This window comes from Lepisosteus oculatus, chromosome 6, assembly GCF_040954835.1.
Source record: "Lepisosteus oculatus isolate fLepOcu1 chromosome 6, fLepOcu1.hap2, whole genome shotgun sequence".
Lineage (NCBI taxonomy): Eukaryota > Metazoa > Chordata > Actinopteri > Semionotiformes > Lepisosteidae > Lepisosteus > Lepisosteus oculatus.
Window position 1 is genome coordinate 39122312 of NC_090701.1, and position 25370 is coordinate 39147681.

Here is a 25370-nt window from a genome sequence, read left to right on the forward strand (position 1 = left end):
AGACGCAACTAAATGAAGGGGAAAATACAAATCATTTGTATGACCGCGCTTTTAAAGAGGTGCTGTGTATGGAGTATTGAGGGACTGTTTGAAAAGCTGGCATCCAACCTGTTTACTGGTGTTTGCTGAGTTGCAGGCCTCTGGTAACAAAATTTCATTTGGGAAATGAAACCAGAAGTAAAAAATGTACCCCATTTTAGCTGTGTTTGCACAAAGTTACGATGTTTTTTCCTAAATTTGAAGGTGTGATAAAAAGTTTTTTAATAGGCATCCTTTGTCTTCAATGAGCTGTAGGTGTAGTGCTAAAATAAAACCACCACAGACCTTTTCAAAAGAGCTCATTTCTATGAAGCTCAACCTGAAAGTAAAGGGGAGTGGTGTTCCCTTAAAGAGAGCCTGCCAACCTCAGTACAATTGAGATTGACAGCGAGCCTGAGTGTGTTCTTATATTCCCAGCAGGAGGCAGTGTTATGCCGACAGTGGTGCCTACGGAAGTTGACACTGATGACATTCCAGGTGAGCAGATTATTATAAGAATCATCCTTAATGTTTCCTGGATTGGGATGTGTTCTGGCAGCAATGCTCTGCTACCGCAGAGTCTTCAATTGAATGGACAGCAGCCTTCGCTGAATTTTAATTAACTGAAACTCCAGTAGGTGCATGAATCAATGCTCTGACCTTGGCTAATTGGTGAAGACAGGAGTCCATGTGCTGGGGAGTGCAGTGTTTCAGTGCTGTTTTGTGTATGACTGAAAGTTCAGGACTTGGCTGAAGTTCAGAAGCTGAATTGTCTTAAAACAGTACTTCAATACAGAAAATGTGCAATATTAAAAGGTGCTCATCCCCCAGAATGATAAAATGTGCATTTTAACGTGAAAATGATTTTGTAACAATTAAGAAAAAATTGATATCCCACTCTACTTACCCTAAACATTTTTATGAATATATCTTCATTTTAGCTTTCACAATTTTAAAGATAGAAATCGTCCTTTTCTGCGGTTTATGGGGGATTTTATATTTTTTTTAAATAAGAGCAGTCTGAAATATCTATTTCAATTTGTTTGCCTTGTAACACAGAGACTTTATTGGCATACCTAAGATACAGATCATTTTTCTGTTATATCTGCAGTCTAGAAGCCCTATTATTTTAAACAATTCAGTAGCCAGTTAGCCATTTCACATTTTCCCTTGGAATGCAATTGTAACTTCCTGGGTGTCTTTAGGGGATGGAATTTGTGGAATGTGAGACCATTATGTTAACCATTTACCATTTTCTGCTTTAAAGTTTACTGTTCTGATTATTTAAAAATTACTGTTTTTTAATACTTCAGCTGGTGGTGGTAGTTTAAATAAAAAATACACAACAGTATTCCACTTTCTTCATAAACATTTTGTGCTTTCACTCAGTCAGTATGGTTATTTTGGAAAACTTTTGATGTGCTCATTCTGACTATATTAAGTTTATATACTTTTTGGAAAGTTATGATGTTTTGAATACTTGCACTTGTTATTACAGTAGAAAAACGTGCGCTGAGTCTAACAACTTCTAAGGGTGTTATTAGTGTTTAGTGTTAAAGATAAGAGGGCTTGCTGCTGTAAGCCTCTTTTAATTACATACCTCTGGTGGGGCTTTTGTTCAAAGATATGGATTTATTAATGTGTTTTGACTTCATTCTGTAAGAAATTTGTCCTGTAATCTCTTCCACTCCTTTTAATTTCGCTAGTCTTTTGTTGACTTTTTTTATTAGAATCTCTCGGCTTCGCATTTGAATCTGAGACACCAGAAAGCTCTCTGCTGCCATCTTGTGAACTGAAAGTAAACCATTCAATTGCTAACCACTGGTGGCCTAGGCCTGATAATCATTATCATTACTATTCTGTGATTGCAGATTTCCTGTGGTTCAACTGTGACTTTGGCTGGGCTCAGGAGTCCACATTTTGCACCTGGGTCCCTGAAAAAGAGGCAAATGTTGAGTGGCAGATACAGTCTGGTGGGACACCCACTCTTAATACGGGACCTAACCAGGACCATACTGGTGAGTTTCCTAATGGGGACTTCTGACACTGTATTTAACTGAGCAGAGGCATGAGGGGGGGTGTCAGGTCTATGTTACTAACTGCAACACAGTGGCTGCACAGACCAAGGCGGCTTCTCATACTGTCATCATGATATAATGCACATCTGCTGTTGATCATAGAGTGGTGCAAGGAGACCGCTCTTTATATGGCAAAGGCATTACTGTCTCAGAGAGCATTGTAAAGCTGTTAAATTCGGGAACGTTTGGTCTTTTTTCAGAGCACTGTCAAGTACTTTAGATTTTCAGTCCTCAGAGAAAGCCCTTGGCCTCGTACAAAACAAGAATAGAAATAAGAAAGGTTACCAACAAAGAGTCCACTGGGCCCTTCTCCTGCATTTGGGTGCTAGACGCAAATTGTCCCTCGGATTTTATGCATTCGTCTCATGAAGGGTCCAATAACATCAGATCCAATAATATGTCTGGCAGCTCATTCCAGACAGTCATTATCTATACGTTAACCCTTAATCTCCAATTGCACACTAATTGTACTTTTTAAAACTAAAGGTTAATCGAATAGCATTTTAGTGTGTTACCCTGTACATAATCTGTGTTTTTATGTGTAACATGTCAAGCTTTGAGATAGCCGGGTGGCACAGGGGTCGGCGTGGCTGTCTTACAGAGCTGTGGCCCCGAGTTCAGTTCCTTAGTTGGCTTCTGGGAATGTTGGGAAGGGCTTCTGGGAAGGTTGGCCCTTCCCAGAAGTGTCAGTGTTAGTGTCAGTGTGTGCGTGGTTGTGTCTGTGTGTGCGCCCTGCAATGGACTGGCATCCCATCCAGGGTGTATCCTACCTTGCTCCCATTGCTTGCAGGGATAGGCTCCGGCTCCACCTTGACCCTGAATTGGATGAACATAAGTTGCAGATTGGTTGGATGGATGTCAGCTTCTTATCGCTGTTTCCTCAGTGTTACTTGTTGCTGCTGGTTTCAGTAGGAGCCACGTCTCATACCCTCAAACCCTCTCTTCCAGGAGGAGGTAACTTCATGTACACTTTGGCCAGCGGCTCTCAGGAGAATGGGGTGGCTCGACTGGTGAGCCCAAGTGTGTCAAGCCAAACCACGGAACTCTGCCTGTCCTTCTGGTATCACATGTTCGGATCTCACATTGGCGTCCTGAGAATCAAGCAGAGGAAGCAGACGGCCGAGGGCACGGCCGATGTGCTGCTGTGGACTGTCAGCGGGCACCAGGGCAACCGCTGGAGAGAAGGCCGGGTTGTCATGCCACGTTCGCCTAAGCCCTACCAGGTACTGAGAGAGCACTGCGAGCAAGCATTCGGGAAAATAGGATTTTAAAGGTTACCTTCACATTAGGTGTGTACATGTTCACATGTATCAAAAAAAACGAGCATGGCAAATTCATGGAAAGCGAGTCTCTTGTCCTTTTCAAAAGCCTCATTGATGCTGAGCTAAAGAGGCCAGGGATAACAGTGAAAGCACAATTTCAACAGAAGATATCAATTCTCTTGCCTTTGGGCTTCTTAGTTCTTAGCTTTGTCTAAGAATCTCTAGTTGAAATAAAGTGCAAAAGGCTCCAGGAAGACAGTTGAGGCACTGCAGTGAAGAATCCCTGTCAAGGTGTGCTTGCTAAGCATTTGGACTTGTTTCTTTGAGAGAAACAGGAGCCACGTTAAATAATTTCAGTTTCTTTTACATAACAAAGTACATCAACACTTACTCCGTCGAACACTTTTATGTATATATACATTTGATATATTTGCACATACTTTTAGGCAACACAGTGTTGCAGTGGTTAGCACTGCTGCCTCATAGGTCTGGTTTAGCTTCATTTTTGTATGCAGTTTGAAGTTTCCACTGTGTTCATCCAGGTTTGCTTTAGGCCGAACTGTTTCATGTCGAAAACTTGCAGAGCAGGCTGCATTGGCTACTTGAAATTGTCCAGAGCTGCATCCCTCTGTAGTTCTCATAGGGGAAGTAGCTAGGCCCCTCATCTCATTACTCTGCCCCCTCAATTATGCCTTTGGTGCCTCTCTGCCCTACTTCTGAAATCAGGTAATAGATAAAAGAACAGAAGCGGCCTTTTATGTTCACAGAAATCATTAAAGCAAGCAGTTTGCGCATCACCACGCCTACAGCCGAAGTGGTTCCTTTAGCTAATGATTGCCTTTCCAACAGGTTGTGATTGAAGGTGTAGTAGAGAACAAAAGCTGGGGAGACATTGCAGTGGACGATTTAAAGATACTTCAGGACATTGACATGGCCGACTGCAAGGGTGAGTAGCAGAATAAGGCATTGCAGGCCTCAAGCGGAGAAAAACAGAAAACCAGGCATTGTATGTTTCTTAGACTGTACTAAAATGTATTCAACTCAAACAATGACAAGGGAAAACGGATGAGTGACAGGAACAAAAGAAGAGAAATCGAAATAAGACAAATGTGGTTCGTTCTAACGTTGTTATATATGAAGGAGTTTCAATTTTTTTACAGGATATAATGGATCATCCGCTAAATGAAGTGTCCTTTAATTGCTCATTTTAATTCACAAATGCTGAGCAGAGTATCTTCTTCGTGAATGCCAGTACTACTAAAGATCTTCCTGCTCAACACATTTGGGCTTTGACAACATCAGGGTTTTCTGCAGCTTCAGGGAATCCAATTAGCACTAGCATTGAAGTACCTGGTGTTACAGTAGGTATGCCAGCCTAGGTTCTTATTGACGGCTGTGAAACGAGTCTCCTGTATCTGAAATGACTTTCAATACGGAAAATCTTCTTACTGTAACTTGTTGCATATTTCCCACTTTTAAGCATGTTTTTTTGTATTTTTTTCAGACCCTAATTTTCCAACAGAGTCTGGAGAACCAGATGATGTCTACAATGAAATTGGTATGCCATTTTCTTTTGTGTCTTCTAAATGTAATTGTGTACTATCATCACTATTCGAAATGGTAATTTCATTTTGAATCACAATTATTTTGTTCTGTTACACCAGCCCAATTTTTGGAATTGCTGGTTGTATGTTTTTTTACGTCTCCGCCCATGGCTACCTGCCCTGACCCTGTGCGGAGGATGAGGAAGTGAAGGCAGGCGCCCCTCACCTGCCCACTTTTGAGCCCCTTGTCTTTTAACTCATCACGGTCCCCACGACACAGTCCCTCTGTGTCGAGCACAGCAGATTCAGCAGATCCCTTGAAGGAGAGGCACGTACCCCACAAACCAAACCACAAACCAAGAGACCGTCGTTCTTAAAGACAGTAGAGGGCGCCTTGGCTCACTGTTCCCACCATGTCCCCAGCGCAGCTGAAGCAATGATACATCTCTCCACTGGGCAATCCCAGTCACAGTCAGCTAGTGACGTGACCCAGGTTCGACCTAGTGATACCTGGGTCACAGACTTCAACCTGCATGCAAGTGCGCGCCTTTACCAAGCTCATTCTTTTCCCCTGTCATTGATAATTCCTAAAGTAAAGTTTTAAAAGTAAACATAATGTGACATAGCGGAGATCTTCTTCATCTCGCGACTCCGCTGGTCACCACTAGAGGGCCCAGAGAGACAAGAAATATGGCTCCACTCTCACCTCCCTGACAGCCGCGTGGGCCTGGAATAATAGCATCATTGCCAGCGGCTGTCCCCTTAATAAAAGCAGTTGTATCAGCTCCTCAAGCAGATGTCTCCTCGTGCGTCCCAGAAACATGCCAGTAGCAGCTCAGCTCAGGCACAAACCTTCTCTTCAAAAAAGAGAATAACTTTCATTACCAAAACCTTCATGCTCGCCCTTAAAGTAAAAATAAAAATACAGAAAGAGTGGTTCCCCACCAGTGTTCTATCTCATCCGCGGACATTGAGTAGAAAGTTGGAGAAAAGCACAGAAAAGATGTTCCACGCACTATCACAATAGTTTTGGCATGGCTTATGACTCCTACTTTTTAAGGTAAATCTCTGCCTTAAACGATGAGGGATTTTCAGGCTTGAAATATTAGGATTGAGTAAAAGCTTTAAACAGAAATATGATACTGAGGGCTGTTGGTGTTTGTGAGTTAATTGTTTGCATTTTGTTTTTGTCCCAGTAGAAGACTATACCATGGATCCTGACTCCACTGGGGAACATGAAGACAATAATGGGAATATGCTGAAGACCTTAGATCCCATTCTTATTACTATCATTGCCATGAGCGCCCTTGGAGTCTTTCTGGGAGCCATCTGCGGGGTTGTCCTCTACTGTGCCTGTTCCCACGGCGGAATCTCGGAGAGGAACTTATCCGCCCTGGAGAACTACAATTTTGAACTCGTGGATGGAGTCAAACTAAAGAAAGACAAACTCAACATACAGAATTCCTATTCGGAAGCATGAGTGAAGGCGTGGAGCCTGGACAAGACTTGTAGTTTTTGAGGTGGCAAACAGGAATGCTGGTGGTCTTTCAAAGAGAGAGAAAGGATTGCAGGGTGGTGTGGGACTATGACTGAGCCATGCTTTTCTCAGGAGCTACAGTGAAAGAAACCTATGAGCAGGGGACACTGTGTACAATAATTCAAAATATGTACAGTCAGATTATTATTATTTTTTACTTTTTATTTTTCATTTTAATAATCGGATGCTGGTTTTGAGACCAATTAAGATGACGTTTAAAGTATTTATCATTTTTCTGGAAGGAGATTGTTCATTTTAAAGCATAACGCCCTTTACTTTATTTTAAACATGTAAAAACCCAAAATGAACCATACTGACAAATATGTAGTATTGCCCTCCTAGGGGACATACACTGTGTCTCCCCCAGGGCACTGTGCTTGTCAGCCCAGGTATGGTTCCTGCAGTGCCTTTATTACATCTTTGTTGGTTTCTTTTGTTGATTTTGGAGTTTTACATCCCTTTATTTCTAAACACTAGAGCAAAATGACATGAGGTGGGCGAGTCAGAGATAGCTGGCTGGTATTGACAAGACCCACGTGTGTTGTATATAAGGTTAATATATTTTAATGCCCTTTTTAAAAGCTGCAGTATCCCTTTTCCATGGCTGTGTGTTATAGGGAATAATTGTTTGAATACTTGATAAAAATTTTGTTCGTTTTAGGGGTTTTTTTGCTTAATGAAGAAGTGCATCTGTGGATTTTGTGCATCTTGTATTATCTCCCTGACAGTACATTAGGAGTCAGATTGTTAGAGTGCACGATTAAGGATGTGTGTCTTCAGAGTAGATGAAATTGAAAACTATTCAAATGATTTATCAGACAGAAAGTATGCCAAACAGCCAACTGCATTATATTATGAGTTGCACCCAGAAAAATTATTCTGCAATGTGAATCCTGCTAGGGTATCTTCCGATATCAAAACATCTGCGACCACTTTATTTTCCAATTTTTTCTTCAGCCATTATTGACAAATTGTTTCAATTTAAGGTATCTGTGAGCCCAACATATCTACAACAAACTACATCTGGTTCAGGTTAGTTTTATTATGGGGTTGTGTTGCTAGGAAACTACTTCTTTATGTGCCTATTCACAACAGAGAAAAAAAGGTCATTTTTCCATATTCAGTGTTGCTCATGGTAATTCTGAACCCATAGCTGAAAAACCCAGACTGTTTGTGCTCTCATCAATTTTTGTCTCAGTGTATCAAATAATTTGTACCTCCCACAATCTCAGTGTCGTAGGCGAGCTCTATGAAGAAACGCTGCCAGATTTCATTTTACTGTCACAATGAAGGAGGAATGAAAAATGTCTGCCAGAAAATCAAAAAAACATTGGCCTGCCTTCACTTCTGATTAGCTATCCAAATGCTAACCCTGTAGTGCCCAATTTGAAAAGTCCAAAATTTTCTGGGTTTGGTCAATTGTACAAGTTTGGTTGGTTTTGATGTGAGTTTTCGTTTCACAGAAATGTAAAACTTAACGAAAAGTTAAGAAGAAAGCAGAGTAATCTAGCCAAGGATATACTCTTGATAGGAAAATAAATTTAAGTACTGATTGCTGGTAAAAATGTAGGTATGTTCTCTGTTAAAGCCTGTCTTTCGTGTCACATGGTTAACTAAACCTAAAGTGAGTAGAAAGACAAATCTATAATAAATACATACGAGAATAAATCTAACAGATTTAGGTTAAGAAATGGAATATACAGTAGTAGTATTTGTATTAAAATTGGTATCTTACTACTAGTTTATTCTGTGTGTTTACTAAGGGTCAATAACTTATATTGTTAAGGTAATTTACAGTCAATGCAGGTGTATGAAAAGACCATGCATAACTAATACATCAGTGGTAACTCTCAGAGGTTGATTTGCAGAAATGTTCACTGTGACCTAACATATAGTATGTTTTGTCAATGCAGCAGTAAAACAAACATATCCAGAATATGACAGTCTTTACCTCCACTTACCACATTTTACCCCTGTCTAGTACCCTCACAGTTTCAGTCTTCATTTCTCCAGCCATGAATGTGTTACTTGAAGATGTATGATTATGGTTGGCAAAGAAAATCAATGAACAGGGCAAGAGGTGTTTAAAGTTTTAATTGGAAAATAAATATGGAGCAAATGGTCTGGTTTGTGGATCACATGACACCCCCTTAAGGCCACAATGTACAGAACAATGTTGTAAAAAGAAAACATAGTTGGTCTCCATTTTTGGTGTGCATGTTCTGGAGTATTTGTCAATATAGATTTTCTGTCTCTGTTATTTTCTTGATATCCCCCCATTTAATGAACTGTAAAGGTTTGGTTTATTAACTAGAGAAAAAGGATACTGTAGCCTGAAAGAAAAAGAAACAATGTTGCACTGAAAAATATATTTAAGAAGTTTATGTGTTTATAATATTGATTTGTAAAAACAAAAAACTAAAAAAAAACAGTGTTACGATTTTTTTTCTTTTTATATGGTTTCAGATTATGTGATATAATTCTGAAATGTAAAACGAATAAGATGTTTTCATTATTGAAAAAAGGTATACAAATTTCCTATAGTAATGTTTCCATTTTACTGGTATATTATTGCTTTGTTTTGTACTGTCATAAACTTTTGTGCAGATTTTTTTACAAAAAAAAACTTTTATTTTCAATACTGCTTCTGTAATTTTGCTGTTGTAGAAAGAAATAAAAAAACAGCAAGGCCTTAACTTTAAATAACGTTTGTACTCTGACACATTGGACCGTCTCAAGAGTTCACCTGTATCTGTTCTTATTCTTTACTCTGATCTATGACTACTACATTCCAAAGATTCAGCTTAAATAAATGTTTTGTTAAGATGTGGCATTTTTTATTTGCTGTCTTCACTGCTGAACTTGAAGAGCAAATTTGAAATAGGAAGGCAATTCTCAATGCCAGCAGCACAGGGTTTTGACTTTGAAAGCGATATCAACCAAAGACGTGGCTGGCTTCCTCTTCTGTTTCTGTGTAAGTGGATTTTTTCTGACAAAGATGCTCTGGTTTTGAAGACTTGGGTATCGCATTGTTCCTGTCAGAGTTTTATCCTTTCTGTTATCACATTCCCCTTTGGACTGCCAATCATCTTCCTCGAGGAATTTCAAAACCACAAAAACAGTTTGCCAGAATTTTGGAGGAGGAAAAACTCACAAAAGCATCTTCTCACACTCCGTACAGGATTAACTCTTAAAAACATTGTCTGAATGTGGACTTCTTTTGCTGAATTTGGAAGGTTATGGCAAACAATGACACGTCGACCAACGCAATGAAGTAAATGTGTACACAAATGAACATTTTCCTCTGGACGGTAACCATTTTACAGTGATAAAATGAGCAGGTGTTGCCCACCAAAATATTTTCCGTTGTATGGTGGATTAGCATAGCATTTCTATAACTACAAACTACTCTGGTAACATAACTAGGGGGTTAAAATAATGGACTTACAGGTGTTTTCTTCTGCAATAATAAATATTTGTTCCAAAACTGCTGGGTTTCTTTTGTATTCTAAACAGGAAATGTTATGACAGACAATAGCTCAACTTCATACTTAACATTTTAATTCTTGTGCCTCTCACATCTTAGATGACAGAATACTCTTTAAAGGCGTAAAAACGGTGGAGTTCATATTCAGAACACTCATGACAATAATCATAAAACTTTTTTTGTTTTAAGAATTTCAATGATGTTGTGAGATACAAACTCCCAATGCTACAAAATAAAAATGTTACTACATCTTAAAATGGCATCCAGAAAAATTTGTGATGTCACAACTTTTCCTGCTTGTTTTTCATAATGAGTTATCATGATGGTGAAAGTTTTAGGAATATGGCCCATAATCATATAAATACAAGTAAGACTATTTAAAACAAACACATATAACGCAAACATAACCTGTTGAGTGCAAATGACTAAAAGGATTTCCCTTCGTTTGTAAGTAACATAGGTGCTAGCACACCACTCATAAAGAACTAGCACATGACATCTGTAATCAAATGTTACATAAATACCTAAATAGGAACATGTTGAATGGCTCATACCAATTTTATCCTCTGTAGTCAGGAGGAGAATCATGCTTCAGAGAAGGAATGATTTATTTGACAATGATGTTTTGGAAAGGTAAAAGATTTTTTTTTTTTAAATATATTAAAAGGCATTTTAAAAGCAACAAATGAGTCAAATGAAACCAATAGTATCTGGTGCAGATTTAATGTCCCCGAGTGCCATTGAAACATACTTTTCTTGGCTTCCACCAGAAAGCTTATCCCAGAACGTGTCTCACCCAGAAAATGGATGATATACTGTAGATATTACCACTTTTTGAGTCTGTCAATGCAGAAATGGGACCTACATTCCTCAAGTGGTATAGCACTGGGGGGCCGGGACAGGATATTCTCTGTTTTCACGCAACATTAACTCCACCAACTTTCAACCCACTGAATTGGTATTATCAACCTAAGTGACATATTGCTTTTCCAGGCAAGGTCAATGTGGTGTTTTCAATGTAGGACTCAAAGCAGGAAAAATGAATTGCCCGATCCCATTCCTTCTATATTCTTTTTTTGAGGATTCAGGTAAGTTGATACCTACAGTATTTGCTGTTTTCCATCCTTGTTTAGAATACAATCGAGGTTACCAAGTTACAAAAAATATATTGGTGTCCGAGACTCCGTACAGAGATGAGTTACCTGTTACTTTCTAGGCTTTAAATGACTCTTCTACACTGAAAGAGCTGAACTTTTTTAGCCTCCAGTTGTGGGAGTGAGAAACAAACTACTGTACCCAGCCATGTTGTTGAAGCCAAAACCTTGACTTGTTTCACAACACGGCTGGATGAGACCCTCAGTCCCATTAGCTGCTGACTGCCAGCCTGGTTAGATGGGCCCAATGGAGTCCTCTCGTTTGAAGCCTCTCTTATGTTTCATTGAATTAATTTCCTTTAAAACGGTTGCGCTTTACAGCTATGATCCAACTCTGGTGAGAGCATATTAGCAATCTCCTGTAAAATATAAGTTTAGTAAGAGCATTTAGAGAAATAGAGCGGCATTTTTATTTAGTTTTTGCAGAAACAATTGGCAACATATTGCTCCATTTAGATGCATATCACGAAAGTGTGAAATACAGAAATGTAAAACAAGAGGTGGGAGATTGACAATACCATTATTGTTCACCTCAGGGTAAAGAAAAATCTATGGGAGTACTGAACAGATGAAACATACAGTGATATTGCACAAGAAAAAAAACCAACAGTGTCTTTGTTCAGAGGACTGACAGCAAGAAAACACAATACATGAATGGCAATTCTCAGAAATTAAATTTTATTGGCAAGTTATGGAATAAAAGTTTCGTTGTTCTGAACAATTCTAGAGATCTGATATTTTCTAATGGAGTAATAAAGCAGTCATGTAAATCATTTACATTAAGGTGTTTGTGTATAAAATGTTAGTTTTTGATTAACATTTGCATCCATAAAATGACTAAACTTCAAAGGACCATGAGACAGGAAACCTTTCAGCCTTCTTGTTTCCGCAAGGCTGCTCCCAACCTCCTGGGCTCCTGGGACTCCTCTTCCTTTAATGTGGATAGCGAGCTGTCTCCTTTCATTTCTCACAGTCACTGTGCTCCGACACCCAGCTGTGCTCTGCAGCTACAGCATTCGTAATTTTGCAAACTGATTTCCATATGCTATTTCTGAAACACAGAAATGTACAGGGAGTTAAATATGACTAAGATATGCAGAAAACATAAAGGAAAAGAGCATTATTTGTGAACCTGAGGGCTAAATACATGTACAAGTACTCAATATCCATGCCATTTTTTAAAATCAATAAATATGTTGAAATCCTTATGGGGAAATAAACACATCCCGACAAAATCTCATTGAGCCTTTTACTCTTTGGCGTATTTCAGGTTCATGCCTGTGAGGAAGAGCTTCTGTTTGTGACTGGCTGTGGGGCAGACAGAGAGCACCACAGAGCCAAAAATGTCACTTAACAGCAATGCTCATGCCAGACATGGTGTTACCGTGGAAACCACTGTTCACTGTGAGGGGGGCAAACACATTACCAAAACCTGTTCCCTTCCATTTCCCTTCCATCCACTCCCAAGGCAGCTGCCAAACCATTATCGTGTGCTGTCCAATGGAAATATAAAATGAAGATCATTTTCAGCCACACGTATCATGATAAAATGTCCTATAGAAGTCAGTGGAGTGACTACACTAACTCACATGTAAGAAGAAGAACAAGAGTTCCTCACACTTATATAGTGCTTTTCTGCAGACTCCACTCAAAGTGCCTTGCAGGTAATGGGGACTCCCCTCCACCACCACCAGTGTGCAGCCCCACCTGGATGAGGCAATGGCAGCCATAGTGCACCAGTACGCACACCACACATCAGCTACACATCAAAGTGAAGAAGCCAATTCATAGATGGGGATTATTAGGAGACCACGGTTGGTAAAGGCCAGGGGGAAATTTGGCCAGGACACCGGGGTTATACCCCTAGTCTTTTTGAGAAATGTCCTGGGATTTTTAATGACCAAAGAGAGTCAGGACCTCAGTTTACCGTCTCATCCAAAGGACGGCGCCTTTTTTGACACTATAGTGTCCCCCTCACTACACTGGGGCATTAGGAACCACGCAGACCGCAGGGTGACCACCCCCTGCTGACCCCACTAACTCCTCTTCCAGCAGCAACCTTAGCTTTTCCCAGGAGATGTCATGTCCAACATGTCCATAGAGACAACCAGTGGATACTCGAGCACACATCATTCAGGTGAGGCTCCACCTACAGCCTCAGGAATGAGAAGGAGGTCTGTGCTTGAAAGATGAGCTCTTACTAGTAGCAGAAGGAAGGGCGTCGGTTTGGAAGAGATGTCGAGCCTGTGGAAACACGCTCGGCAGGCTGAGGCCAGACTGAAATAGACTGGTGGTGGAGGGACATGGACCAGATGTTTTAAGGACTATAAGGCCTTTAATAGGCAAGACAGGGTTACACTGTAGCATGTGACTTAGTCTTCACATGTGCCCTGTTGTGCTGAGGACTTCAGTCATACCACCCCTACCTTCCTTTACTGCTACAGGAATTTATTACAATTTATTTTAACAAGACAAAATACCTGTTTTCCTTCCATATCCATGAGGACGGGTTAGATTATGGTATCACCTTTGGCTGGGCTAGCCTGTTATAGTCATTTGTATAATGAATTCCTCCATCCTTGAAAGCCCATGTAAAAGAATAGTAGCTCTACCCATAATATTCAGAGGTGAAAACTGACTACCACAGCACTCTCTCCAGGACTGTACCCTCAGGAGTGTTTCAAAGTCCTCGCAGTTATAAGCCCCATTACTTTCAATATGTTAACAGATGGTATGTTTTGAAGCCATCTGCCAAAGGGATACTGTTCACATATTTACAATTCTCCACAGACTTAATGAATCAAATAACCTGGGAAGTGTAGTGAAAAAAAAGAAAGAGAGGAACTTATGCTTCATCAACCAGGTGTTTGAAATATGAATCTTTGAAAAACAAAATTTAAAAAAATCTCAACTTAATCTCAAAGCCAAAACAAAATAACTCGTTTTCCCCTCAGGGATTACCGTTTAATGTACCTCTCGGAATCACTTTTCTCGTACTGCAAGTGACTGCCGCATGAGAAAACATCTTTTAAACCTGACTGAAAGATAACGTTGCACGCAGTGAGTCAATCTCAGGTTGCTGCCCGTTTAATTATTTCATTAGCTACTACTTCTAGACAGCTGGGCAAATTATCGCTGAGCAAATATTATCGCTAACGTTTAACGTGTATTAGGTCAGAACAAATTGCTTCTTCGTATAAATTAGTTACTGGTTTAATGTAAATTAAAATGAAACAGTCGTGAACGTGGCTAGTTCTGAATGTGGAGTACATGCATATTTCTTACTTTTATTTACACGTTGTTAACCACGCACTTATTATATTGTAGAATAATCTCTTCTAGAAAAAAAACGTACAATTCAAAAGTAGGATAGAATTTAATTAACTAAAACAATCAAATATCCTAATTTTGTTTCCGCAATATTCCATTATTATGTGTATGAGACCAACCTGCACGTGAATGTGTAGAAACCTGTACGAGCAGCACATTCATTTGTCCACCGGAGGGCGCTCGTGTAGAGACTGTCCACCTCAATCTTGATTCGTCTGCAGCGTTTCAAACAAAAACCTCAGACGTGCAGCCTAATGTGAAACTTTTCTCTTTTCAACCACGAGTAAAAAGAACAGTTCATTTTTAATTAAAAAATACGTTGCAATGTCAAAGACGAATTTCTCTTGTTTTAATGCTGTATTTTTCTGACAACTCAAGGTTCAGGGGAAGCAGCTTCCTGACAGGGCGCTGTTTTTGCACTATTTGTAGTACCAGTACTGCTCATTATGAGAGTCTTAGGAGGGTGTGACCAGTTAATGCCATCTTCTTATCTCGGTATCAGAGGAAATGTTGTTTGCATGGCGGTGTGTTGTCGACATAAGTAGTCGAAGACCTACCTTGGGCTATTTCAACTGATACCTGCAGTAGAAATAGGTGGAAATAAAAGCCCAGTCCCGGTCATAATCCAACGTGATTGCTGATACTATCTTTAGTTTCTATTTTGCTTGCTGACGGTATTGTAACCCATACGGTCATTAGGTTGTGTAAGAGCCGGCTTACCAGAGCGGTGACGTCGCCGCCCTTCCCTGTGATAGCAGGACTACAGCTACTGGGCTCTCGAGAGCTCTCCCTTTGGCTCACCGGGCTGTTGAGTGACTGTTGAGTGACGCGGGCTCCGGGTTCGAGCCCCCGACGGTGAAGGGCCGACCTAATGCGGCAAGGGCGCCCGCCTGAACCCCCGTTGCGTTACAGTATTATTATAGTGGTCAATACTATGTAATATGACAGTTTAAAACTTATAAAACTGATTATTGTTGTTGTTGAGAACAGGAGGGAGTAAAAGATGAGGGACTGGCAAAAGACAGGGCAGAGAAGTTCAAAGAGTGGGCAACAACATGTGCTGGCAACCGGCTCCTCATCTGAGATGTCATTAACGCCATCAGACACTCGCTTAACATGTCACGGTTAATTAAAAGTGTGGGAGAGTTCACTGCAAATGCATTGAAGCCCAAATTAATAACGCAGTTTTCTGTTTTAAAAAGTCCTAACATGGCACCCTGGTATACCATAGCATGAATGGATGATGAGTGCCAGAAACGCTCTGATTTCATATGTGCCCCATCCTGAGCTCCACATGAACCACGTGACCTGGCCATAATTTCTACTTTTCCTGTTTATATGGTTTACATGCCTTCAGAGCAGCTAAGTATTATGCACTCGCTGCCAAAGAGGTCCAATAGAGTCCTCTTTATTGTTTGTGTCTTTATAGCCGTTGGAATTCTGTCCAGCATAATCTCTTTTTTTAACGAACGAGCACTGACATTTCAGTTATTAATTATCTTGAGTCTGGATAGGTTAAATAGGTTTGGAAAAATAATTTAAAGCTGGCTGCATGGAAAAAATGACACAACATCTATCACAAAATGTACAGGCTCTTAGTGATGCTATAGATCTTTTTAAATGGTCTGAGCTCCAGTGGAAGACACCGGCTCCAAGAATTAGAGCTGAATCATAGATCACCGGGCTAAATTTCCGAGTCTGAACAGTGCTGTCAAGGGTTTTTCTGTTAAACAGTGAACATGAGCCAAAACAGCTTGCGGTTCTTCATTATGTGTTTTTCTGAGTGTTAAAAAAGTGTGTGTATGGCATTCAAAGAATTACAATCGTTTTTTTTTGTCCATTTCGGGTACTCAACTATGTTCAACTATGTCATTTCCTTCAGCAAATAAAAAAAAAACTGTTCTTTCCTCACATAGAACCATAACAGTGTTTTTATTTTTTATGTTAATAGTTCTTCTGGGCCCAAAAAAGAAAGCTTTCAATCTTAAAAATCTCATTACTTCACATTAACATTAAAGGTTTCAATTACCTGGACAGCAGTGACTGATTAAATATTTTGGTTCATGTTGTGACATGGCCATAAGCCAGTCCTACCCATCATGTTTAGTTTGTTGATTTTCTTTATCAAACATATTAAAAAAAAAAACTTTAGTTTAACTATATAATTGTGAGAGCATTTATATTATGAAGAAAAGAGCAAATACAGCAAGACGAATGATGCAACCCTTTCTGTAGGCCTCAGAGAGTCATGAGGAGTCTTCCAGGCAGGCTGCTTGAAGGATTTTCTTCCTTAGGTAAGAAGAAAACAGAATTCCTGCCTGCACCATTCATCTTTCCTTGCTGGTTGATGGAATTATTGCTGTAACAGATGTTTTGTCTGGGACAGCAAAGCTGCCAAAATCAACAAGGCTGTGTTTGCAAAGGAGAAATATGACTTTTATAAAGTACAGTGGGACACCTTGAGCACAAGGCCCAGTATTTGTACTTATTTTTGGTCTTAAGATGTTCTGAGTAGTTATACTCAACCAACATTTAATTTTTATTGCCATATTATTTTGAATTGACTACCTTCTAGTCTGATCTCATCAGATCTTAGAAGAGAAGCAAGGCTGGGCTTGGTCAGTACCAGGATAACAAAACATCCTTACATTTTCTAACCTCTTTATCCAGTACAGGGTCACAGGGGAGTCGGAGTTTATCAAGCATTGGGGGCAAGGCAGGATACACCCTGGATGGGACGCCAGTCCATCACATGGCAAATAACATTTTACAGGAGAGTTATTTTTAAAAAGACACCATTATCCTACTAAACCTTTTAGTATGCACAAAACTGCAGCGGTTTACGCCTCACAAGTCTACTTTTCCGCGTTTACATTCGTTACATTTGAACGTAAAAACATTTGCCATCCCAATGTCGTGTACCAACTGCCCGCTATCGCCGAACTGTCGTTTGAAAACTTGTGGCTGCACTGACTGACCTGATGACAAGGTCACAGACCAGGAAACAAATGATAAGATGTCAAACACAATTCAGATGCAGTTTGCACTGAAAAGATTAAAGTTCAAAAATAATTTTAAAGGAAAAAAACTGTTGAAGGGGAAAACTATAGAGCGCTGTACAACGTCGGCAGTTTGTTATACAACATTACAATAAATCACGGAGTTCCTTTGCTCATTTCATCTACCTTTGGTGCAGAACGTGAGTATTGTGTTTAATAAACTACGCCACATAAATAAACACAAATATAATGTATTTAAACAGAATAATTCATTTATTGTATATGTAATTTGTGATGGGTTACAGTTTCGTCAACAGCCGTGCTACATTGTTGACAATAAAGAAATAAGGTAAAGTCAGGTGTCGCCAGCCGTGTGAAAAACACCACACGAGCGGAAGTACTGTACGCTTGTAGGAAGCTTTGAAAACCCGATTACAATGTGCATCAAGAGAGAGCTTTTCCCATTTACTGAAAACTTTTGCAAACTAGAGAACAGTAACCGCTCTTGGCACTGCATGTAGAAATTTAATTAATGGAACATTATTTTTATAACAATCATAAAACGGACGTTAGATTTAAAGAGAATAGAAATTAATACTTAAACCCGCTGAAATCTGCTTTGGCTATTGCACTCCCTGCAGTTTAATCAAGAGAAAAAAAAACATTTCTACATTTCAGAAATCTAAATTCTGATTTTGTGTATTGCTACAGGAAAAAAAAAACGTTTTGTGCTTCTGAATAGGTGATTTTGTTTGTTTTAAACAGTCTTTCAGAGTAACATATAAATACTATAAATAATATCCTGTTATTGTAAAGACTTTGAAAATAGTATCAAGCATTCTGTATATTTACTGTCTCAGCCATGTGTGGGGGTGGTTTATACATCATATTTCAGAAACTGCCCTAACCAAATTTGCAAAATAAACACTGTCAATGGGAAAAAATAACATAACAGGTCTCATACAAGTGGTTCCTTTTTTCAACACTTAATACAGTATGTAAAAACTGAACTTTCTCAGAGCATGTGATAGGAAATGAACTAAAAATGGTACATCTGTACCATACCTTTGAGGCTTAGTGAGAAATACTACAGAAAGAGAAGTTGCATTGTTGCCTTAATGGTTGTCTTTTCTGTTAAAAAGCTAAATATCATGTACATACAGTACAGTACATAACATTTGGCCTGTGTTACTAGGAAGTGAACATACAGCAGTTCAGTGTTCTACACCATTTGTAGTCGAAGGAAATCTTGATCTCAACAGATCTCTACAGATCGTGCTAAACATTTTAGTATCTGCATTTCTGCCATCATTGTAAACAGGCAGTAATTAGAGCCAAGGTCTGCAGTTTCTTTCGTCTTCAGTCATGGAGTATTTGAGCTCCTCCTTGATGATTTTAAGAGCAGAGAGCAATTCATCAGTGGCAAAGCACCAACACAAGAAACGCTGTAGTAAAACATAAAAGCAGTGTTATGCATTTGTGTAAGGAGATGAAAAGAGGCCACTCTCATCACTTTTTATTCGCATCCTGTTTGAATTCAGCGAAGGTTAAAAATCCCATCTCTTCAAAAGAGTTGAATGTTTCCTGTAAGAGTAGAACAGGAAGGGTTTAAACTTACATGTCGGACACAAATGCGACTGAAGCAAAATGCAAACCAACAGCGAGGTTTGCAGATAATTGTGAACAATAAAGCGATGAGAACAGCGGTGACTCGTTTTGCTTGGAAATAACACATAGTAATCCTAAGAATAAGAGTTTTACTTTCTGCTGTAAAATGACTGCATGAGCCTGTATGAGCCTGCATCACAGTGTAGTATGGCAACTGCAGTACTGCTGACCGCAAACCCCTACAGCGGGTGGTGAAAACTGCCCAGTCCATCACTGGGGTTGCCCTCCCATCAATACAGGACATTTATGACGGACGGTGCTTGAGGAAAGCTCTAAGCATAATCAAAGACCCCACACACCCCAGATACAGACTGTATGACCCGCTACCATCTGGAAAACGGTACCGGAGCATTCGGGTCCGGATTACCAGACTCAGAGATAGTTTCTTCCCCCGCACTATCAAACTATTAAACTCCCAGCCTCTCTCACTCTCACCTTACCTCTCACCTATAATCTGAACCTCACAGTTCTTACCAAAAACTTTCTTACCAAAAACTCAAACACACATTGAAATCTACCTCTACCTCACATGTCAATAAGCTCACTCCCCATAATTTCTATCCTTTTATTTCATTCTGTTGATGCATGTTTTTGCACATTTGATGTTGTTTTTGCACATTATATGTTACCTTTTTGTTGTTTTGCACATTGCCTGTTGTTGTTTTGCACACTGCCTGTTCTCTCTGTCTTTCTTTTATTATACAATTGTATTTTTGTTTTTTTCTGAGAGCTAGCTCAATAGCATTTCGTTATACCATATACCTGTATATGAGTATAATGACAATAAACTTGAACTTGAACTTGTTCATTTAGTGACAGACCTTGTCTGTTCTTCACAATTTTATGTTAAATGCCACAACATTCAACTTGAACAAAAGAAAAGAAAAACATTCTCTCTAACCCACAGCCTGCCTCACCAGTTGTGATACCGTCCCTGACACTCACCTCTGCTCCACAAGGTGAGCCATAGCCAGTGATGCCAGGAGAGGGAGAACAGAGAGTAGACGCTATGCCAGCATCTTTTTAACTGTTTTGAGACCAGCCATCCAGCTCTTTCCAGAATCATCCTTGACTATGACAGTGGGCACATCTGAAAAAAAAAAACTGTTTCCAAAACTCGTCCATATATAATGATGGAAAAAAACGCAGCACCTTCTCCTCCACACTCTGGCCCTCCTGTCTGCGTGGAACAGGCTGAAGAGTGACTCATCTGTGAAGAGGTCCTGATGCCACTGCTGAGGAGTCCATCGCAGCCTCTGTCTGGCTCAAGCCAGTCAAGGAGGTGTGAGCGGAGGTGCTCTGAGGTCGCCTTGCTCCAAGTCCAGCAGCATGGAGCCTCACTGGCCTCTCACAAGGAGAGAGTGGAGTGTGCCTTTCACTGATGTTTGCCACCTTACCCTTGACAGAGCTGACAGAAGACATCTTGTCTAGGGAGGCCGTGGGCAGTGTTATGCTGGTAGTTGTATTGTTCAAGCCGACAGGATTGGAGAGAATGTCCTTTAGCACAAACCCACGCACTGTATGATGCAAGTTGTGTACTGATCCTCAATATGTTGACAAAGGCCTTGAGTCAAGAGTGTTTTTTTTTCTATTCCTGCAACCCACATCTGCAAGTGCTGATTTTCCAACAGGACCAGACCACATAGTGCTCGGACAGCAGTGTTTCTGCTTCAGGAATAAATGTTAAGGTCCATTTTTTTTCTTCTGACTTAAGTCCAATAGACCACCTGTATTTTGATTCGTGAAGGCCATCAACAGCAGACAACCATAGCCAGCCTTCGCAGACTTCCTGCAACTGCAGAGGAGAAGTTGAACCTCCCACACAAGCCTCTCCAGAGACCAATCAGGTCTGTGCCAGGATTGTGTTAGTGTTCATGAAGGTCATACCCGATACCTGCTTTGTCATGTTTTCATTCTCAAAGTGCGTCATGTTTCGTGCTTGACTCGTGGACTAGTCCTTTGATTTCTGTGCTGTCTACCATGTATTTTTTTGTCATATTTTCATATTTTTGTCTGCCCTGAGTCTTGTGCTTCTTTTGTGCATCAGTATGCTTTAAGCCAGTTGCTTGGGTACTTGTTCTTATCTGTTAAGTTTGTTTAAGTGTGACAGTTAAAGTGGAATGAAAATTGTTTAAAATACTGTAGTTGTTGTGATAGAAACAGCAGTCCTTTTGAAAAACATTTCTTCCAGTCTTGTGAATGCAGGAAACAGGTGTTCAGTCTTCACTGTCTCTTCAGTAAGGAAACATATTAATGTGCAGGCCACCATAGGAAATGTATAAAAGCCAGCAAGGAATGTTTTATGTTTAGGATCACCATATAATCATTTCTATGTTTGGATTACTTGAGGCTTAATTTTTCATTTATATGGACGGACCGGTGGTGAGCATTGTGGCTTTGCATCACTGGGGCCCTGGGTTCAATTTCTGCTAATTCTGCAAAGGACTATCTTTCTGGAATGTGTGTGTTCCCTGAGGGTTCACATGGGTTTCCTACAGGTGCTCTGGTTTCCTCCCACAGTCCAAAGACAAATTAGTAGGTTGATTGGCTCCTGGGAAATCGGACCCTGGCATTACTGTGTGCATGACTGTGTCTGTGTCTGCCCTGCTATGTCCAGGGCGTGTTCCTGTCTTGTGCCCATTGCTTGCCAGCACAGGCTTTGGCAAACCCGAATATTGGATAAAGCAATGGGAAAGTGGATGGATATTAATTAAACATTTGTGTTTTCTTTTCCAATTTTTCTACCCTTTTGATGAGGGAGATTTTTATGAAGCACCACAGCTTGTCACCATCAGCAACATCCAGGCTTATACAGTTATGAGACTGGCTAATCAACTCTGAAACAAGAAATGCCTCTTAGCTCTCGGGCTGACAGGGACACTTTATTAAAAATAAAAATGCTTGCACTCATTCTGACCAAATAATGTATACACGTTAAAAAATACAATATGTCAAAGAAGAGATGCCTAGATGTAGTTTTAGGAGACTTTCTATTGCAAAATATTGTTAACAGTCTGCCAAGAGCCTAGCAAGAGCATGGATTATGATAAAGTGTAACTGCCTGCTTTTTTTCTAAATGTCTTACCTAGTTTTAATCCAACTGTACCTCAAGAAAATTTGCAATGATCCTTATTTTTATATGGTCACACTACAGACACTACAGACAAAAACAAAAGATTTTCAATCTGTCATGTTGTTCACTAAATTATTATTATTATTATTATTATTATTATTATTATTATTATTATTATTATTATTATTATTATTATTATTATTTACACATGCTGGGAAAAAGTAATTATTTGTTAGCCTGAAGAACAGCCATAAACAGATGATCAAAAGGTTATTAAGTACCAAAATACCCCCATATAATATAAACGCTGTACTATACTTGAAAAGCTCTCATAAGATGAAGCTTTCATGTTGAGAATAAATCACATGTTTTCTACTGCAAAGTTTACAAACAACAAGAATGCCATTCATTGAATTTAATCTATACTTTTTATTCAGTATATGAAGTATATGAAGAAGATAAAATGTATATGCTTGATCATTTACAGGCCACTCTTGAATTAGTACAACTATGTAGAGGTTGAAGTACTGTATGTAATAAAAATAGTCTTGTATTTTGGATGATGTATTTGGATGAGTAAACTCATTAGAATTAATTCATATTCTGTATGGTGCTTTACAAAATCTTTCAGAATATAAGGAAGTTAAACTGGTTTGCATTGTACTAACAAGAAAAAAGTCTGAAAATGAATTTAAAGATTTATTGATAGATTGAGTCTCAGTGACCTTTTTGATTCCTTTCACAGGGTCCCAATAAAAAACCTTTCCTTTAAAGGAACACACTTTTGTTGCTTTGTTTTTCTCGAGCCCTGACGTCAGTAGGGCTTGATAGCACACATAACATTCCCACTACATAGCTCAGCAATATGTGTCCAAGACATAATTTATTTACAGTATGTAATCCAACAGCACAGATACAGCGAAACAGTGGTAATTAATAAGCAGTGTAGTATTGAGCTGAAGCTTAATCCTGTGAGGTAATCAGTCTTGTTACTGTGTTCATACTAAAAAAAAAAACTAGACACAAGGTTTCGTCTGTGAAAACTGTGCCTTGTAGGGTGTAATAATAATTAAACTCAGACCTTTAATATATATTTACAACAGTGAGCTGATTCATGTGGATGATACATACATAAACATTTAGCATGTCTGTAAGTATCCATTACACATGACTATACCTTTTAGGATGCTAAAGCAACACTGAGGACAAGCTACTGTCCATGTATACGCACTAATTTCACTGTCCTCAACCATTTCAGTTAATATAACAACTTGATCATATTTTCCTTTTTGATTCATATAATTTTAGAAAATAACCACATGGATTTAAGCTTTATGGTTGTTTGAATTTCTATCATGTCATCATGCTGCACATGAACATTTTCATGTTGTTTCGTGGTCTATTTAGCAGTTTTTATTTAATCATGTATCTATTTTCAGCACTCCGAGGATTGCTTTGGAAATTGTTACAGCTGGCATAATCTTTGCCACTGTCTCTTCAAACAACTGTCAACTATAAGGATCATCAAGAGCAAAATTAAATGAATCAATGAATAAAACTTCTTGCCAGTTTCTATTTCAGCACCTCAGGTGCAGCTTAGTCCACAAAAAAATGAAGATTTGAGTCCATTCAGACACACCGTGTAAATGATTTTCATTTAAACAGAGAATGGTGGACATCTTGATTTTTCCTGGATTGCTTTTTCTTGGAATTTCCTGCTCTGTTGATGCTTGTTACGAAACGTTCTTTCAGGACCCTATGCAGACGACACAGTCCGGAAGGGAGTGAACACACACGGGGGAGATGAGGAACTGGGCTGGTAGAGGAACCGAGGGGGGGGGAGGTGACGAAGGTGCTCCGGGGGGCGTGGTCCAGGTGAACAGTCCAAAAGGGAGTCCAAAGGGAAGTCCAGTGCAGGCGAAGGTCCAGAGCCCGGTGATAAATCCAAGACGAACAAAACAAAGTTAAAAGCCGGTGCGGAATCCGGCGAGGGGTTGTAGACAGACATGACGAAGTTAAAAACCGGAGCGGGATCCGGCGAAGGGTCGGGGAGAAGAAAGGGGGAACGGAACCAGGCACTCCAGGTCCCGGGCTCGGCTGGTTCAGGACACCTAGGAGGCGAATGCCACCCAAGCCGTGGACGTAGGACAACTCGGTGATAGGCGAGCCTCCGGGCGTCCGTGTTCCAATGCAGAGCCCGGAACAGAGTGAGCTTCTGGCTTTTAAAGGTGGGCTGGGACAGGGAGCTGGTGCACAAAATCAACTAAAAAGTGAACGAGCCGGTGCGCCCTTAAGGGAGAGGGACTACAATTGTGACAATGCTGCCGTCAAGAAACGTTGTGGAGATGCAGTGAAAACATGTGATGATGAGGGTTGGAAGTGGCCATTTCAAGCAGCACATGTTTCTTGGTTTCTCTGGACTCTTCTGCTGTTTGGGTAGCTCGTTCTAAGTTCAACCTCTCCCTGACAACAGTCAGTTGATTTTGTGACACAAATGACCATGTCCTTCCTCTTTCACTTCTGAATGAAGACTGTGGCTAACCAGTGCTCATTTCCCTAGTAAAACCAGCTATCTGCTGGCATCAAAACAGATTATCATTGGTGCCTTCTCAAACCACATCTCTTTGCTCTGCACCTGCGATTCCTGCATCGTCTACACTGAAATAGACACTGAAATATAAATCTAGCTATTGCTTGATGTCAGCTACAAAAACATCTTTCATGTCCTACTGTGAGTTCTAAAGCCCTAATTACTGTATGTCTGTTATTTATCTTTCCCTTCAATCATGTTACCTTGTTGAACATCTATTCTACTCATTCTGCAACTTGAGCGGAGCTGTAATTCTTATTTTCTTATTTCAAAAGGTTGTGTACTAACATTTGGTGTTAATATTACTCAGTCTCTACATAGAGAAATCTATGTATTTTACCTCTTCACTATAAAAAGGGTCAGAAAATGCCATTCATGGTTAAATTAAGTGGAAACGTAACAGTATCACATGTGCTTGGATGAACAAAATAATATATATTGATGGAAAAAAGAAACGCAACATTTTGTGGAATGAGAATACTAAAGTTATAGTTTATGTACTTTCACAAAAAGGTGTCAATTTGTTTTAAGCCCTCTGACCAGCAATACAGCTTGTGCAGTGAGGCGTTGCAACTTGCCAATCACACAAAAGCTCGTTAGGAGTATTTTTACCCAACGAGGTCCACGTGG

The 25370-nt window shown here is 39.8% G+C and overlaps 1 protein-coding gene and 1 long non-coding RNA gene across 8 annotated transcripts in view; one reads left to right on the top strand and one right to left on the bottom strand.

Annotated features, from left to right (window-relative positions):
* Nucleotides 1-9926, top strand: part of nrp1a (neuropilin 1a) — a 67423-nt gene extending 57497 nt beyond the window's left edge. For 4 of the 7 annotated variants that reach the window (XM_015338937.2, XM_015338938.2, XM_015338939.2 and 1 more), the window contains 6 exons: nt 457-516; nt 1890-2036; nt 3045-3319; nt 4208-4304; nt 4863-4916; nt 6099-9926. In XM_015338937.2, the coding sequence (XP_015194423.1) occupies nt 457-516; nt 1890-2036; nt 3045-3319; nt 4208-4304; nt 4863-4916; nt 6099-6382 (917 nt within the window). In that variant the 3' untranslated portion in view covers nt 6383-9926. The remainder of the gene's footprint in view (nt 1-456; nt 517-1889; nt 2037-3044; nt 3320-4207; nt 4305-4862; nt 4917-6098) is intronic. The other 3 variants (XM_015338935.2, XM_006642882.3, XM_015338934.2) reach the window with 2 other exon arrangements.
* Nucleotides 9927-17663: 7737 nt separating this feature from the next.
* LOC138239354 (uncharacterized) lies at nt 17664-20861 on the bottom strand. The gene is made up of 2 exons (XR_011189810.1): nt 20023-20861; nt 17664-18993 (listed from the first exon to the last, which is right to left on the bottom strand). It is a non-coding gene; the product is annotated as an uncharacterized lncRNA (long non-coding RNA).
* Between the last annotated feature and the right edge of the window lie 4509 nt (nt 20862-25370).